Genomic DNA, 15,599 nt, shown 5'->3' on the forward strand with positions numbered 1-15,599 from the left:
CCTTTATCTGTATAAATGAGTAAAACTGCCAATTCATCCCAAGAGAACTTTACAGTTCAGTACAAAACAACAAAAAACATAAAAAGTACTAACAATGGAGGACTCTGAAAAACAGCCAAACAAAGCATGTCAGACTTTTTATATCAAATTTATTCTATATCCCGATGGTCCAAAACACTGATTTTATATCAATCCAAGCTTGTATTCCATCATCATGTGCGGTTCACCCATAATCTCCGTTTGTGATGGATCTGAAAATAAATCATAAGGTTTTCATATTTCAGATTTGATAAACTGTCATACATTCATAATTGTTAATTATCCTTATTTTTTATTTGTGGGGTGTCAAACTCCTGTTCAGGAGGGCTGCAGTGGCTGCAGGCTTTCGTTTCTACCATCTTCTTAATCAGTGACTAATTTCTGCTGCTAAATGACTTTATTTTTCCTTTTATTTTAATAGCCTTGTTTTTTTAAACCTGGTCCTCCAATTATTTTATTTATTTTTTTTTAAACTTAAAAGGCTGCCAAACAGAAATGAGATGTGAAGTGAGCCAACAGATGACCAGCTAAGTCTCAAACGCCAACCCATTTTTCGTTCTGGCCAGTTCTTTAATTAGAAGCCAATTCTTGTTATTTAATTCCATGGCTTGTTACCGTCCTCATTCTGCCACTGCAAACATTTCCAAAATGTTGATTGTGTCAAACAATACCATCCACATTTTTTTTGTGGACCTGAGCAGACCAACATTACCGAGACCATCACCTGTGTTTCTTTTCAAGTTCTACATGGTGACCATGTGTTTGGCTCGTTTTGCATTTCAATATTGTTTGACTGCTAATTAAGGACAAAAAAAGAAACTTAGCAGGCGGAGTCTTATTAAGAAAGTTAAATAAAATGAAGGCAAAGTGAGTCAATTAGCAGCAAAAACTGGTCACCAATTATATGAAAATGGTTAGAATGAAAACCAGCAGCCACTGCAGCAGCCTCAGAGTTGGGCACTCTGTTATAGACCCATTCCTTTACAGCAGAGTACAAGAAATTCAACTATAAATTCAAAGAGTTATTAACTTGCCTTTCTTTAATAAACCAATCTCTTTTATAATTAAAATAAAAATTTATCATGCAAATAAAGAGAAATTACCTTTAAATAATAAACCCATTAATCAGTAGTGGCACCAACAGCAAATGATACGGAGAGACCACCATCACGACAAAAACAATATAATGACAGAATTGTACAGACACACATGGAATGTCTTCAGTCTTACCATTCAAAATGTCCTCAAAGCCAATGCATTCATCTGTTCCCCTGAGAGTGTCGAGTGCGATATTTGAGCTTGGAAGAAATGGAAGGCGTTGTATCTGCAAATATTTAAAACGTACTAGTGTTCACATCATCAGTTTAATAAGCAATGTTAAATGTATTTCTTATTTCAGTAAATAAATACACAAACAGGAAAACACATTACTGTGGGCTCTACTGTTACAATAAAATTTGACTCATTTCAATTAAATGATTCGGACATCTGATAAGTGCTTATTTCTTTATAAGCAAGTACTTACATTTTTAGAACATTACTTTTCTTTAAATATAAGAATGGCATTAATCAAGAGGAGAAATGCATAATTATAATACATTTTATTTAATAGGTGCCTTTCTTAGCACTCAAGGTCACCTTACAATAAAATTAAATAACATTAGTAAGATAAAAACAAGACAAAGATAAATCAAAAAGCAACAATTAGCAAACAAACAAAGAATTGGAAATAAAACCAGCTACTTTGAAAAGAAAAAACAAAAACATAGCATCATTTATATTTCCAGTATGAACACAATATATCCAATATAAATTTAATAGTATTACTGTATTGGACACAATTGTTCTTAAATCAGATTATTTACAAAAGCTTGACGTACCTGTTTTGCTGCCCTGAATTCCATTTGAAGTTTTAGTGGAGCATGCAATCCCTGAATATTTCTCAAGGTACAGAAGTTCATTTTATCATGATTAGCTTGGAACTGAAAAGAAAAGCAAGCATGTATGAACTATTTTACCCAAAATAAAAAGAATATGTAACATTGTGAACCAATTTACTGAGTAATATTAGTATCAAGAGCTGCTTCCTCCAGCTAGCAGGTATTTTTTCATAACTGCCCCTTCCTCCTCACAAGCCCACTTTATATCCCTCATCTTCTTTGGATGATAAATCTCCTCCTCCTCTGGCCTTTCCACAACATTTCTGTTGAGTCAAGTAGTCAAAGTCCAGCAAAGGAGCCCAATGCACTGCCATGTATTACAGTGGAGAGAAAGTGTTTTGGTGGCAGGCAAATAACATAAATGTCATACAAACAAGAGGAGACCATTTAGTCCATTAAGCTCATTTGGTTACATTACTGCTGAACTCTCCCATTTTCTCCTCAAGATCATTTTTGAAAGTTGTTGAAGTTTCCCTTTCAGCTACATGACTGAGTTTGTTTGATTCAAGTGCTGCTTTGTAGCGTGGTGACCAGAACTGCACATTGGATTACAGTTGTGGTTTTACTACCGCAGTCTCCCATAACCTTCCCTTGATTTCTATTCCAATTTGTCATCCATAATCTTTGTGTCCATCCTATTACCCAACTTAACAGCAATTTTTTTTTTTCAGAACAATATTTTTCCATGGTTACTTTCTACTACAACTATTTGGCTTGTACTGTAGTGTGTGAGGTATGAACCTGGCTCTACGGGTGCCCCTGGCGTCCTTGAAGACAACCAATAGTTGTTATAAAACATGTCTGAACACTCTAGAATTTTCTGGATTTCTGCGTGAATAGCTATTAAATTGCAATCTTATGCAAAGTTACATTAACTGATAAAGACATTTGGATTAATCAAATAGCACACAAAAAATTGTATACTATCCCATCTATATTTAAACATTTAGATTCTCAAATCTGATATTAGAACACACATGTGAACAGAAAACACATGTGAACAGTTTGATTTAGAAACCAGTGGCTCCTCTGCAACAACTTGAAACAAATGTGGACATCTTTTGACCACTTTTGATTAGCTGTTTTGTGATTGGTGTGAAGACTGACTTGGCCATTCTAAAAATGACAACTGTCCTTTTTATTTGTTTCATGTGCTGTTTGGAGTCACTGCCATATCACATGACCCCACTTCTGTCACTGTCAGTCTTCAGAGATGTTTCTGTAGCCTTCCCTTTTGGTGTGTGCCATTTGTGTAACTAGGCTGATGAAATATTGTGATGGAGATGAAGAACATTTTTTAGGAGCAGTTTAAATGGGAATACAAAACATTCCAAACCATTCACAAAATTTTCTTCATGGCTGCACTGGTTTTATTTTTGTTCGGTGAGATCACTTTGTTGGATTCCACATGTAGGCACACATTTGAATCACCACACTAACCTTGCATTTCTAAATTTGTGCACAATCTGATGTAACCTAAAATAATACTTTAACATCATCGTGTTATACAAACCATTTTAACTGTGTCGAAGAACTTTATGACTCACATATTCTGCACATGCATCAATTAATATAATTTTTGCAAATTTTCAATTTATATTTATACTAGCAAAATACTCGCGCTTCGCAGCGGAGAAGTAGTGTGTTAAAGAAGCAATGAAAAGAAAAGGAAACATTTTGAAAATAACGTAACCTGATTGTCAATGTAATTGTTTTGTCACTGTTGTGAGTGATGAGTGTTGTTGTCATATATATATATATATATATATATATATATATTTACACACACACACACAAACATATATATATATCTACATACATACACACACATATATACACACACATACATACATACATACATACACATACATATATATATATACATACACACACACACACATATATAAACATATATATACATATACATACATATCTACATATATACACACACAGCTATTTCATTATCAGTGCAATACGCTGTTTGTTAAAACGGTTGACTCCGCTCTTACGTGCAATAACAAATCAAATCATTCAGTTGTCTTTGCTCATATGTCATTTTAGAGCTGGACGCCTGGCATCTTTTTTTGGCCACAAGTTCGTTTCTGTTTGGTGTGAGGTTCTGTGTTGTGGAGATTCTCAGGATGGATTGCAGGTGCTCATCAGTGAGGCGACTCCTGTGTGCTGTTTTGTTAGTCTTTATCACTGAGAAGAGCTTCTCACACAGATATGTGCTACCAAACATGCACAAGGTTCGAGCCGCATGTAGACGGACTTTTTTTGTTCTTCAAAGTCACCAAAGCGCCGTGCAAACTCAGTGCGCAATAACTCTAGCTTCGCAATAACTTGCAGCATCATAAGGTAGACTTGATTAACGCGGTAAGTGTTCGGCAAGGCAGCTGAAGCGCTGCATTATGGGATCTGTAGTTTATTGTGTTACCAGCGCTTCATATACCGGGGCCATTAATAACAATAATACAGTATATAAAATGATAATTACACGCCGGGCCGGATGTGGCCCGCGGCCCTTGAGTTTGACACATATGGACTAAATAGAACTTGAAAAGATATATTTTTCAAATGTGATCGCGCAATTCAGATAGAGTTGACGCAAGACTACAGCCTGCATGCCTCAATGAGTCATCCTCCCTCGCTCTTACTTTTTACCGCTCATCTAATGAATACACTGAGTATGGCTTTACCAAAACAATCATTGATGGCGAATAAAGTATCCATTATTCGAGTATGTAGATCGGAATATATATATATATACATATATATATACCCGCGTATCGCAGCGAGAAGTAGTGTGTTAAAAAGGTAGAAAAGAAAAGGGAACATTTTAAAAATAACGTAACATGACTGTCAATATACAGTATTTGTTTTGTGAGTGTTACTGAGTGTTGCTGTCATCAAGGATTTGATTATCATTATTTCTTTCAATCAGGTTCGTATTTGTAGGATGTGTTGTGTTCAAGTTACATTCCGTGTTTGTCAATCGTTGTAAAGATGACAGGTTTCATTCATCGATTCGTTTCTTACTGCATCAATAAACAGCTCGTCTTCTTCTTTATCTGAGACCTGACACACTGCATGCACGGGTTTTTTACACTGTCTTCCTTTAGCGGGACATTGACTTTTTCCACCGTGTGCTTTGTTTCCACAGTAGCTGCATTTATGAATATGCTTATCAGACGCTTCATATTTTTGCTGCCTTTTCAATTGTGTAATTCGGTTTTGTTCAGCTCTTTGGAACTGTTGCTTTTATCTGTGCACGCGCCAGTTCACGTGAGCCGCTTGGTGTACATGCATCGAAGGTTCCCAGCTGTGCTGGTGCCATGTCGTGCTATGTCCATGGCTGTATTTAATGTTACCTTAGTCCTGGCACTTAAAACTTTCTCTCGCAGTTTCGCTGAGTTTGTGTCAAACACCACCCTGACCATCTCATCTTCCTCTCCATAAGCACAGTCCTTAACCCGTGAATATTTACCCGTGGCAGTTTGCTATTGGATTGCCGCTGACGGACGGCCTTATATGGGCAGGCACTAAATTACAAATGCCAGCGGCAGCCTGTCTATGAACTTAATTTAAAGTGTAGGTTTACATTGTGCTTTGTTTCCGAAGTAGCAGAACTCATGAATATGTTTGTATATGTCACTCGCTCGCTTCTTATTGTTTCGCTGCCTTCTCAATTATATAATGCATGTTTTCTTCAGCGCTTTTTGAGGTCTTCCTGGTTTTCTATGTACTGCGTGATTACGTGGGAGGCGTGATGATGTCACACAAACTCCGCCCACGGCGTTGAAGCTCATCTCCATTACAGTAAATGGAGAAAACTGCTTCCAGTTATGACCATTACGCGTAGAATTTCGATATAAAACCTGCCCAACTTTTGTAAGGAAGCTGTAAGGAATGAACCTGCCAAATTTCAGCCTTCCACCCACATGGGAAGTTGGAGAATTAGTGATGAGTCAGTGAGTGAGTGAGTGAGTGAGGGCTTTGCCTTTTATTAGTATAGATTCCTAAGTACATACCACAAGGCATATCTGTGACCTGCATAGTCATTTTTGTTTTGATTAAAGAGGGTTTATCTATCCATCCATTATCCAACCTGCTATATCCGAACTACAGGGTCATGGGGGTCTGCTGGAGCCAATCCCAGCCAACACAGGGTGCAAGGCAGGAAACAACCCTGGGCAGAGCGCCAGCCCATCGCAGGGCACACGCGCACACACACACACACACCAAGTACACACTAGGGACAATTTAGAATCGCCAGTGCACCTAACCTGCATGTCTTTGGACTGTGGGAGGAAACCAGAATACCAAGAGGGTTCATGTTATATTTAATTATATTTTATATGTGTGTAGTGTTCTGAAGCTCTACATGGGAAGTATGGACAGCAAAAATATTCAAAATAAGCCCAGTGTATATATTTTAAAATCACAGAAAACAATCTGATTGAAATTATGACCACAGTTACTCTGCATAAAGCATATAAAATACAGTCTTTTTAGTGACTGGAACACTTGCTAATAAAAAAAATACAAAAGACAAACCTGCAAAAAGAAAAAAAAGAAAATCAACTAAAAACTGAAAAGTTCCGTATTGCTTAAATTCAGAAGCAGAGAAATTTGAAAAACTACACTAACGTAACTAAATGTTAATGCTTCAATGCTTGACTAGCAACTTCTGTATACTTACATTTTTTTCAGAAAGCTCCAAAGGATGACTTGGCAGAAGTTCATGTTTCACACTGGTAAATCTGCAGCAGAACAGGTAAAAAATAATTAGAAATCAAACTACACTTTATACATTTTAAACATTATTTTATGGATACACTTTGCAACAACTTTGAAGCAGCCTCAGCCGTCTCAGGAAACAAATATATAATTTTGTGTGGCCTTCTGACATGCAGATAATTTGTGCTTTGTTAAGGCAAAAACAGTAACATTATAGTCAATGGCAGAATGCTTCGCACCCCTAAGACACACATTATCAGAGCACTGGGCTCCAATCCCAGCCCAGTCCTTTGTTTGTGTGTTTCTTCTCCTCCTCTTACTCCAGATAATGATCATATCCCAGAGACAAGCAGGTCACAGAAGGTAGCGACTCTGAATTAGCCCAGCGTGAGCAAGTGCAGGTGCACACTTGAATTTAGAGTCACTGATAAAACTTTTGAAAGGGGTTGGGGGAGTAAATGGAATAAGAGCAGAAACCCAACGCAGACAAGCAGAGAACACGCCAAATTCACACAATACCGGAACCCAGTGCCTAGGATCTGTGTGCAGCTGCACTAAATGCTCAAGTCTAACAGCAGTCCTTGTAGATGAAGTTATCTTTAGTTTGTTTATAACAACGTGTGACTGCATTATTGCCAGTGGCAGATGTAAAATTGTGTGTTATAATGTTTCATACATATCCTTGTCAGTTACTTAGTGTGAGTACCTATACAAAACAGAGATTAATTTATTTAATGACTGCACTTTTATGAAAGCCAAAGAAGCCCTTTCTTCCCATTGATGAAATCCCTTCTCTGACAAAAACAGAAAAAGTTCAACAAGTGCAAAGCAACTTGTGCAAAATGGCAACTGCAGAAACAAACAAAAAAAAACTGAAACTTGTAACAGCATCATTTTACATTTTGCAATCTACATCACATTTATGGTTTTTGTACTAAAAGAGTAATAACTATGTTTAAGGATATGCCACATTAGTCTCAAGGTTATTTAAATTGTAGGCACTTGAGATAGAGAATTATAAAATTCAAGAATATAATTAATATGTCACTTTAATTAACACATTAGTTTGTGCAGATACCAAGATAAAGATAACAAATGTTAAATAAAATTTTCCCCCACTTATCCATCCATTATCCAACCCCCTATATCCGAACTACAGGGTCACGGAGGTCTGATGGAACCAATCCCAGCCAACACAGGGCGCAAGGCAGGAGATAAACCCCGGGCAGGGCGCACACACACCAAGCATCGCCAATGCACCTAACCTGCATGTCTTTGAACTGTGGATTAGGGTTAGGAGGAAACCCACGCAGACACGGAGAGAACATGCAAACTCCACACAAGGCAGACATGGGAAGTGAACCCTGGTCTCCTAACTGCGCGGCAGCAGCACTACCACTGCGCCACCGTGCTGCCCTTTTCCCCTACTTAATAAAGTGAAAATACCTTAAAATAATTATGTGAGGTTTACCTTACCCCTTTCGTAGTGTATCATGAACACCATAAGCTCCAACTTGGGGGGCAATATCTGCTATTGGGATGCTGTCCTTAAGCTGAGATCGAAGTCCTCTGGTATTCTATAACAAAGGGAAAAATACAAGGTAAGAAACTCTATGCTATGATAATTAATATCCATTCCAAAGAAAGAAAGATAAAATGGTAATTGGAAAAATGTTCTAGTAGGTAAAGCTGTCCATATATTTGTTTTTAATGAATCCAATTCTAAGCAGTGCACGCACGTCCAAATTAAAGTCCCGTCAAACTACACAACTTCTTCAGTGACTTTCAGTCTCAAAGTTGACTTGCGCAATCTTAGTCCTGTAGTTTGACATCAAGTGACTCCGCCAGACAAGTCTATTCACACTGCCAGCCTTGTGAATGTGCGAAAAAATCAGAAGAAAGCTGGTGTTTCTAAACCGCACAAACAGAAGACAGGCTCATCTTCTTTATGTCCCGTGTATGTTGTAACACAACAGAACTGAAAAGTGAAACTAAAAGGGTTGGGACTGCAGCTGAAATTGCCATACCTGGAAAGGTTTTGTACAAGTCCTGGCACTGTCAGGCGGCACGTTGTTGGATGTCGACATGCAGCACATAAGTGGTACTTTAGAAACGGGAAGCTGTCCTGGGAAGTCTGTAAGGAGTTGTAGAATTTCTCGTGCCTTGCGTTACCCGGTTGTGTAGTCTAACATCCTCAAGGAGAGCAGGGCTAGAAACTGTAGTCATTAAATCTGCCGCCAGCCTAAACAAGCCCCAAATTACAGAATCAAAATAATACTCCCGTTTCCAATGGCCTCCTCAGTCCAGCACTAAACCACTTTTCCTGGAGAGTCCCAAACAATCTCGGCTTTTAAATTAGGCACTTCTTTATCATAACATAATTTTGCAAAGGCTGCAGCTGACACAGTCCATACATGACTTTAATGGTCATGGTGAATTTGTAACCAGTTCCCCCCTCCCTGCCACTTTCCTGAAGATCTCTCGCAAGGTTTTGAAATAGGACGTCAGCATTAGTGACCCAGTGTCAAACTTTCATCATATTGCAGTAACACAAAAAACTAAACAGAAGATCTTCAGACTATATATTATATTACATTTGCTACAAGAAAACCACCTCAACAGTAAAAAGGAAAATACAGCAAACAAAAGCAATAGGAAGTCAAATGTCTGATAAACTTGTGTGCATTAATTTTGTAGTTACTTCATACCTCAAGTGGAATCAAAACATATAAGACTTAAAAAAGGAACAGAAATGGGATGCTGACAACCTGAAATGAAGCCAAACCCACACGTGCACAGAGATTTGCAGCTGTCTCAGTAATCCTAGGATTGCATGCCTCCATTTTTGCATTGTGTCTGGGTACAAAAAGCACACAGCAGGAGTACCCCCTGCAAAAGAAGCCAATGCAGCGCAGTCCACACAATCACTCAGGCAGACATTTACTGATTTGAACAAATAAACCGAGCAAACACAGTGCTAAAGTTAAAGCTCAGTAACTTGGAGGAAATATACTTAGCAAAAAAAGAAACGTCCCTTTTTCAGGACTGTGTATTTCAACAATAATGTTTTAAAAATCCAAATAACTTTACAGATCTTCATTGTAAAGGGTTTAAACAATGTTTTCCATGCATGTTCAATTAACCATAATCAATTAATTAACATGCACCTGTGGAATGGTCGTTAAGACCTTAACAGCTTACAGAAAGTAGGCATTTAAGGTCACAGTTCTAAAAACGCAGGACACTAAAGAGACTTGTCTACCGACTGTGAAAAACACCCAAAGAAAGATGCCCAGGGTCCCTGCTCATCTGCGTGAACGTGCATTAGGCATGCTGCAGGGAGGCATGAGGACTGCTGATGTGGCTAGGGCAATAAATTGCCATGTCCGCACTGTGAAGACGCCTAAGACAGCGCTACAGGGAGACAGGAAGGACAGCTGATCATCCTCGCAGTGGAAGACCACGTGTAACAACACCTGCACAGGATCGGTACGTCCGAATATCTCACCTGCGTGACAGGTACAGGATGGCCACAACAACTGCCCGAGTCACACCAGGAACACACAATCCCTCCATCAGTGCTCAGACTGTCCACAATAGGCTGAGAGAGGCTGGACTGAGGGCTTGTAGGCCTGTTGTAAGGCAGGTCCTTACCAGACATCAGCAACAACGCTGCCAATGGGCACAAACCCACCTTCGCTGGACCAGACAGGAGTGGCAAAAAGTGCTCTTCACTGATGAGTCACAGTTTTGTCTCACCTGGGGTGATGGACGGATTCGTGTTTATCGTCGAAGGAATTGAGCACGTCTGGGACCTGTTGGATCTTGGGTGAGGGCTAGGGCCATTCCCCCCAGAAATGTCCTGGAACTTGCAGGTGCCTTGGTGGAAGAGTGGGGTAACATCTCACAGCAAGAACTGACAAATCTGGACTAGTAGATGAGGAGGAGATGCACTGCAGTACTTCAAGCAGTCAGAGGACGTTTCTTTTTTTGCTGAGTATATATCAGATATTTCATACGGCACTTACAAGATGTACAGACCTTTGATTTGGCCCATCACATTTAAGTATACATCTGTTAACCTTAGCCACATAGCACGGCGTCTTACCTCCACTGTCGTTAGTTTGAATCCCAGCCTGGCCACTGTCTGAACAGAGTTTGCAATTTCCCCCAGTGTCCAAATGGCTTTACCAAATGCCAAACAAGTGTAAAGTAAGGCTAACTGGCAACTCTAAATTAGCCGGGTGGAGGTGTCCTGCAGTGGTCTGGCAGCCCACCCAAGATAGAAACCTAATGTGCATTTAACTGGATTATCAGGACAGAATATGTACGCAACACTTAATTACAAGTCACTTATCTATGAAGTAATCACCGTACCGTAAACACATCACAGGAAGAACATTTCACGTACGTGCTCGTTGTATGGTGAGTGAGGCAACGCGCTGTATCAGTGCATGCTGCTAACATCTGTCTGTCTACTATGTGCCGTATTCCATGGTCCCCCACACAAAGCTTTGGTAGCACCACTCCTGCTTGAATGAGAGCGCCTTGAAAATGGACTTCCACCTGGCCCAGGGGTTTGAGAGGGTCCTGAAAATGGCTGGATTGATGTATTCCAGGATACCACCAGGTATAGAAACAATGTCAAAATATGTATAGATTCACCACTGTGATGGCTAAAAGAAATTACATTTCACAAAAAAAAACACTCCTTATGACTCAACTCAGTAAAACGCTATCTGAACACGATGCAACTGAATATAAGAATATAACAGCAAAGAATATCGCTGAATACGTTTAGGATCTTCTGTAAAGGAAATTAAATTTTAGAACAAAAATTTAAAAAAGAAAAAAATTATGTAAACACTGAATGGATAACTTTTTTTGGGGGGGCGGCGGCTGTATTTAAGTTATATTAATGGATTTTATTTGCTTTTTGGTCTATACATAAGTTATATGATTAGTTTATATATTACATGCTTCATAATGCAATTAAACTTAAAAGGTACATTTACAGCCTTCGCCGCTAAATAAATCACAAAAACGCTACTGCATGTGTCGTTCATTAAAGCAGATTATTCCGTTAGGCTCTTATCTAATGTTGGTAATATTTGTGTTCGACAGGAACATAAAAGGACAAAACAATTTGCTTCGGCTGCGGCTGACAATTTCTACTTAAAGTACGTCTTTAAATATCGCCATCATCCCTCCTTTGCTTTAGAGCTTCATTTTTTATTATTGCCAATTTGTTCAAAACAAAACACTGACATTATCTAATACGAAAGTGAAAGTAGCACTAGAGAGGAGCACTAGGCCAATCCACAGTGACTAATCAAAAGCAATACTGACTTTCAGATCGTGCAGTTACAGCACTTCGGATTGAATTTTTAAAGAAGAAACGCTACTACGTTCACTATGCCTGGCCTAATTCTAAATAAACACTTACATGATGTATTCCAATTAATGTAAACTTACCATTGCGCCTAATGTCTATTCTGCGTGGTTTTGTAAACGTAGCTAGTAGGGAACTGAATCCTTTAGCCGCTATCTTCTCCTGCCGCCTCTAAACGAGCCAGAACAACTTCCGCTTCCAGGTACGTCACACATGACGCAATTCCGCCACAAACACAGCAGCGCAGAAGAAAAGAATCAAATAGTTACAAGATGGCGTTAGTATAATGTGAAGGGGGTATAGCTCAGTGGTAGAGCATTTGACTGCAGATCAAGAGGTCCCCGGTTCAAATCCGGGTGCCCCCTCAGTAAGATTTTTTTTTTTATTTATTTTAAATTAGGTTTATTGGTTTTGAACGAAATAACGTGCTTATCGTTTTATAATATCTAAATGACAATTTTAATACACTCTATCATCCCACACAGTGGAAGGCCTATTTTCATGACCCTTAACAATATTCATTTTATTTAAAGAATGGGCATACATGACAATAGCTTTTTTCTTTAAAAAATGCAAATAAAATGTATAGTATATACAGGTAGTACAGCCTGGTGTAGCTTACACTTAACGTTTGTCTTCAGCTCTGCGTGGCTTATGCTTTTTGTGTCGATTATAACAGAAAGGACAGACAACCCGTAAAAGTGTCCTTATAAGCAGTGCTGAGGAACTTTACTATTAAAAGTAACTTAGTTATATTACTCATTGCTTACAAAAAAGAAACTAAATAATTAAAGTAATTAAATAAATAAATGCGCAAATAAATAAATGTTGCATGAAATGAGAGCATAGACAAATAAACGTGTCATGAAATATGTTTTTGTTGTTTATTTATTTATTTCATTTTGCCCATAATATTCCTCCAAAAGCATAATGAAATACAGCTTGAAGTAAAACTGTCACTTCAGCTCATCAAAGTTGACAGGGCGGGTTGTTTTGACTGGTGAATCGTCTTTTGTAGATTACTCATGTCTACTTCAATATGTCAGTGGGGAGATGGTAGTAAATGCGATAGCTAATTAACTAATTAGAAAAATTCTTACTACTGCCAATGAAATTAATTCTGCTGAAGTTGTTATCTATTTCAGAGAGAAAAAAAGATTTATCAGAAGAAATTCCAATGTTGTTGGCCCGTTTAGACTCTGATATCGACATCGCTGCTTTTGAAAACATCAAAGAATTGGTGCAATGGGCTAGGGGCCTCATGTATAAATGGTGCGTACGCACAAAAATGTTGTGTACACCTGTTTCCACACTCACTTCGAGATATATGAAAACTAAACGTGCCGTAAAGCTACACACATTTTCACGGCAGCTTCACACCGTGTGTATGCACATTTCTGCTCAGTTTTACAAAAATCAAAGTTGATAAAGCCCACATCATAGAGGCAAATCCAGAAAAGAAAGGGACCCCAAACACACAGAAGCAGTAGCACTGCTTTGACACTGAGTGCCCCCTGTTTAGAAAACCTAGCAGAAACGTGCGTACGCACGGTGTGAGGCTGCTGTGAAAATGTGCGTGGCTTTACGCCAAGTTTAGTTTTTATACATCTCGACACGAGCGTGGAAACAGACGCATGCAAACTTTTGTGTATACACACCGTTTCTACATGAGGCCCCTTGCCCTGGATGCCCATCCTTTGACATTCTAGCTGTGTCAATAGAATACCCCCTTTTATGCAGTTTAAAAGTAGGACAGATTGCAGATTTGTATGATGTATCAGAGAAGACGATCATAAGGTGAATGAGCCATTGTGAGATACGGTGAGTTGCACTTGTAGACACTTTGACACGGAAAGCTGAAAGCGATGCCAACTAATATTCTGAACTGAATATCTGACCCGTGTTTTACGAATCTAAAATTACGTGCATATTCGCAGCTACTCTTTCAAACAACTTTACAGCTCTGGTGAGTGGCAAACATGATGCTTTCTTATCTACCACACTGATCTGTGATATTTAGCCGGCACTGTTAAGGGTTTTAATCTTGTTTGGCCATCAGATCTTTAGCAGATTTATGATAATAAGCACCCTGATTTAACCCTAACCCAACTGCACTGTAATCAAAGTGTGCTTCTGTTCAGAAAACTGTCACAAGTTAGACGGCCCAATATGATTTAAGCAGTGTGTCCCAGGTTTGCCAGGTAATTTGAGTAGTATCATGTTTGCCACTGATGAGAGTTCTAATGTTGTTTGAAAAAGTAGCTGGGAATATCCACCTAACTTTAGACTCGTAAAGTAAGGGTCAAATATTCAGCTCAAAATATTAGTTGCGCTGCTTTGGGCTTTCCGTGTCAGAATGTCTAAACTGATACAGGTGCCTCGTGATTGTCTTCTCTGATACATCACATAGATCTGCAATCTGTCCTACTTTTAAACCGCATGAAACAGAGTGTTCTATTGACTCAGTTGGAATGACATCGGATGAGCGTCCTGGGCTGGGAACTTCGTCACCTGAACTTGCTTGTAGCCCGGTCCGCTGCTTCAGTTCTTCAGATTTTTCAGAAATACTTTCATTGATATCATGGTCTAAAAGTGCCACCAACATTATAATTTCTTCTGATAAATCTTCGATTTTTCTCTCTGAAATACCTGATAACAGCAGAATCCATTTCATCGGCAGTAATAAGCATTTTTCTAATTATTTCTTGTGTCATCTCCTTTACTACCATCACCCGCACCAGAGGTGCCAGATTTCCAAAATCACAGATCAGGGCAGCCAACATTTTGAGTGATCAAAAAAAGATGTTAAGGATCTAAAGAAGAGAAAACAATTGATCTTTTTAATTAAATTATAATTCTAGATATATAAACTGTGGCCTGCAGGGGGCTCTCCAGCTGCAGACACAAGTTCAGAAGCACAACACACACTTGATTTTTTGTGGGACACACCTTACTTTCAGGGTTTCCCACACACTAAAACGTAACACAAAAGGTGCCCAAAATAAAACTCAAATAATAAATAAACAGCATTTTTTTCTTCTATTCTTTCTCATCTACTACATTCACTCCTCCTTCAGCAAGCTTCGCCCTCTTCAACCCAACTCTGGCTCCCGGAGTACTCTAGGTGGCTCATTAGCGAGATCAGGAAGTACTCCTGTGAACAAAATAGGGCTCTGCAGCTCACTCTGGTAGCACCCATGTAACCCAACAGGGCTGTGCCAAACACCAAGTCTCATAGTGACCTGCGGGAATCCTAGGCACTGCGAGAAGGGTCGAGCTTCAGCTTGCAATACCTATGATACACATCAGGTAATGCCGACAACGTCAGTCACAAAACGCCCTTTGACTCAGATAACCCTCCTACAACCCTAAACCTAACCACAGTGTAACAGAGCCCTAATGTTAATCATAGCTTAATGTGATGGGTGTTACGTGGCTGACATTATGAGGGCGTTTTGCTAGAGTGCACCCTCTCGAGTTTGACAAGG

General features: G+C 39.0%; 1 protein-coding gene and 1 non-coding gene across 2 annotated transcripts; one reads left to right on the forward strand and one right to left on the reverse strand.

Annotated features, from left to right (window-relative positions):
• Window positions 1-129: 129 nt before the first annotated feature.
• LOC120523909 (proteasome maturation protein) lies at window positions 130-12,315 on the reverse strand. Its single transcript, XM_039745612.1, has 6 exons — window positions 12,195-12,315; window positions 8,196-8,296; window positions 6,682-6,742; window positions 1,920-2,021; window positions 1,270-1,363; window positions 130-251 (listed from the first exon to the last, which is right to left on the reverse strand). The coding sequence occupies exons 1-6, from the start codon at window positions 12,195-12,197 to the stop codon at window positions 184-186; spliced, it is 429 nt and encodes a 142-aa protein (XP_039601546.1). The 5' UTR covers window positions 12,198-12,315; the 3' UTR covers window positions 130-183.
• Window positions 12,316-12,404: 89 nt separating this feature from the next.
• trnac-gca lies at window positions 12,405-12,476 on the forward strand. The gene has a single exon. It is a non-coding gene; the product is annotated as a tRNA-Cys (tRNA).
• Window positions 12,477-15,599: the final 3,123 nt, after the last annotated feature.

Source organism: Polypterus senegalus, chromosome 2, assembly GCF_016835505.1.
Source record: "Polypterus senegalus isolate Bchr_013 chromosome 2, ASM1683550v1, whole genome shotgun sequence".
In the NCBI taxonomy this organism is placed as follows: domain Eukaryota; kingdom Metazoa; phylum Chordata; class Cladistia; order Polypteriformes; family Polypteridae; genus Polypterus; species Polypterus senegalus.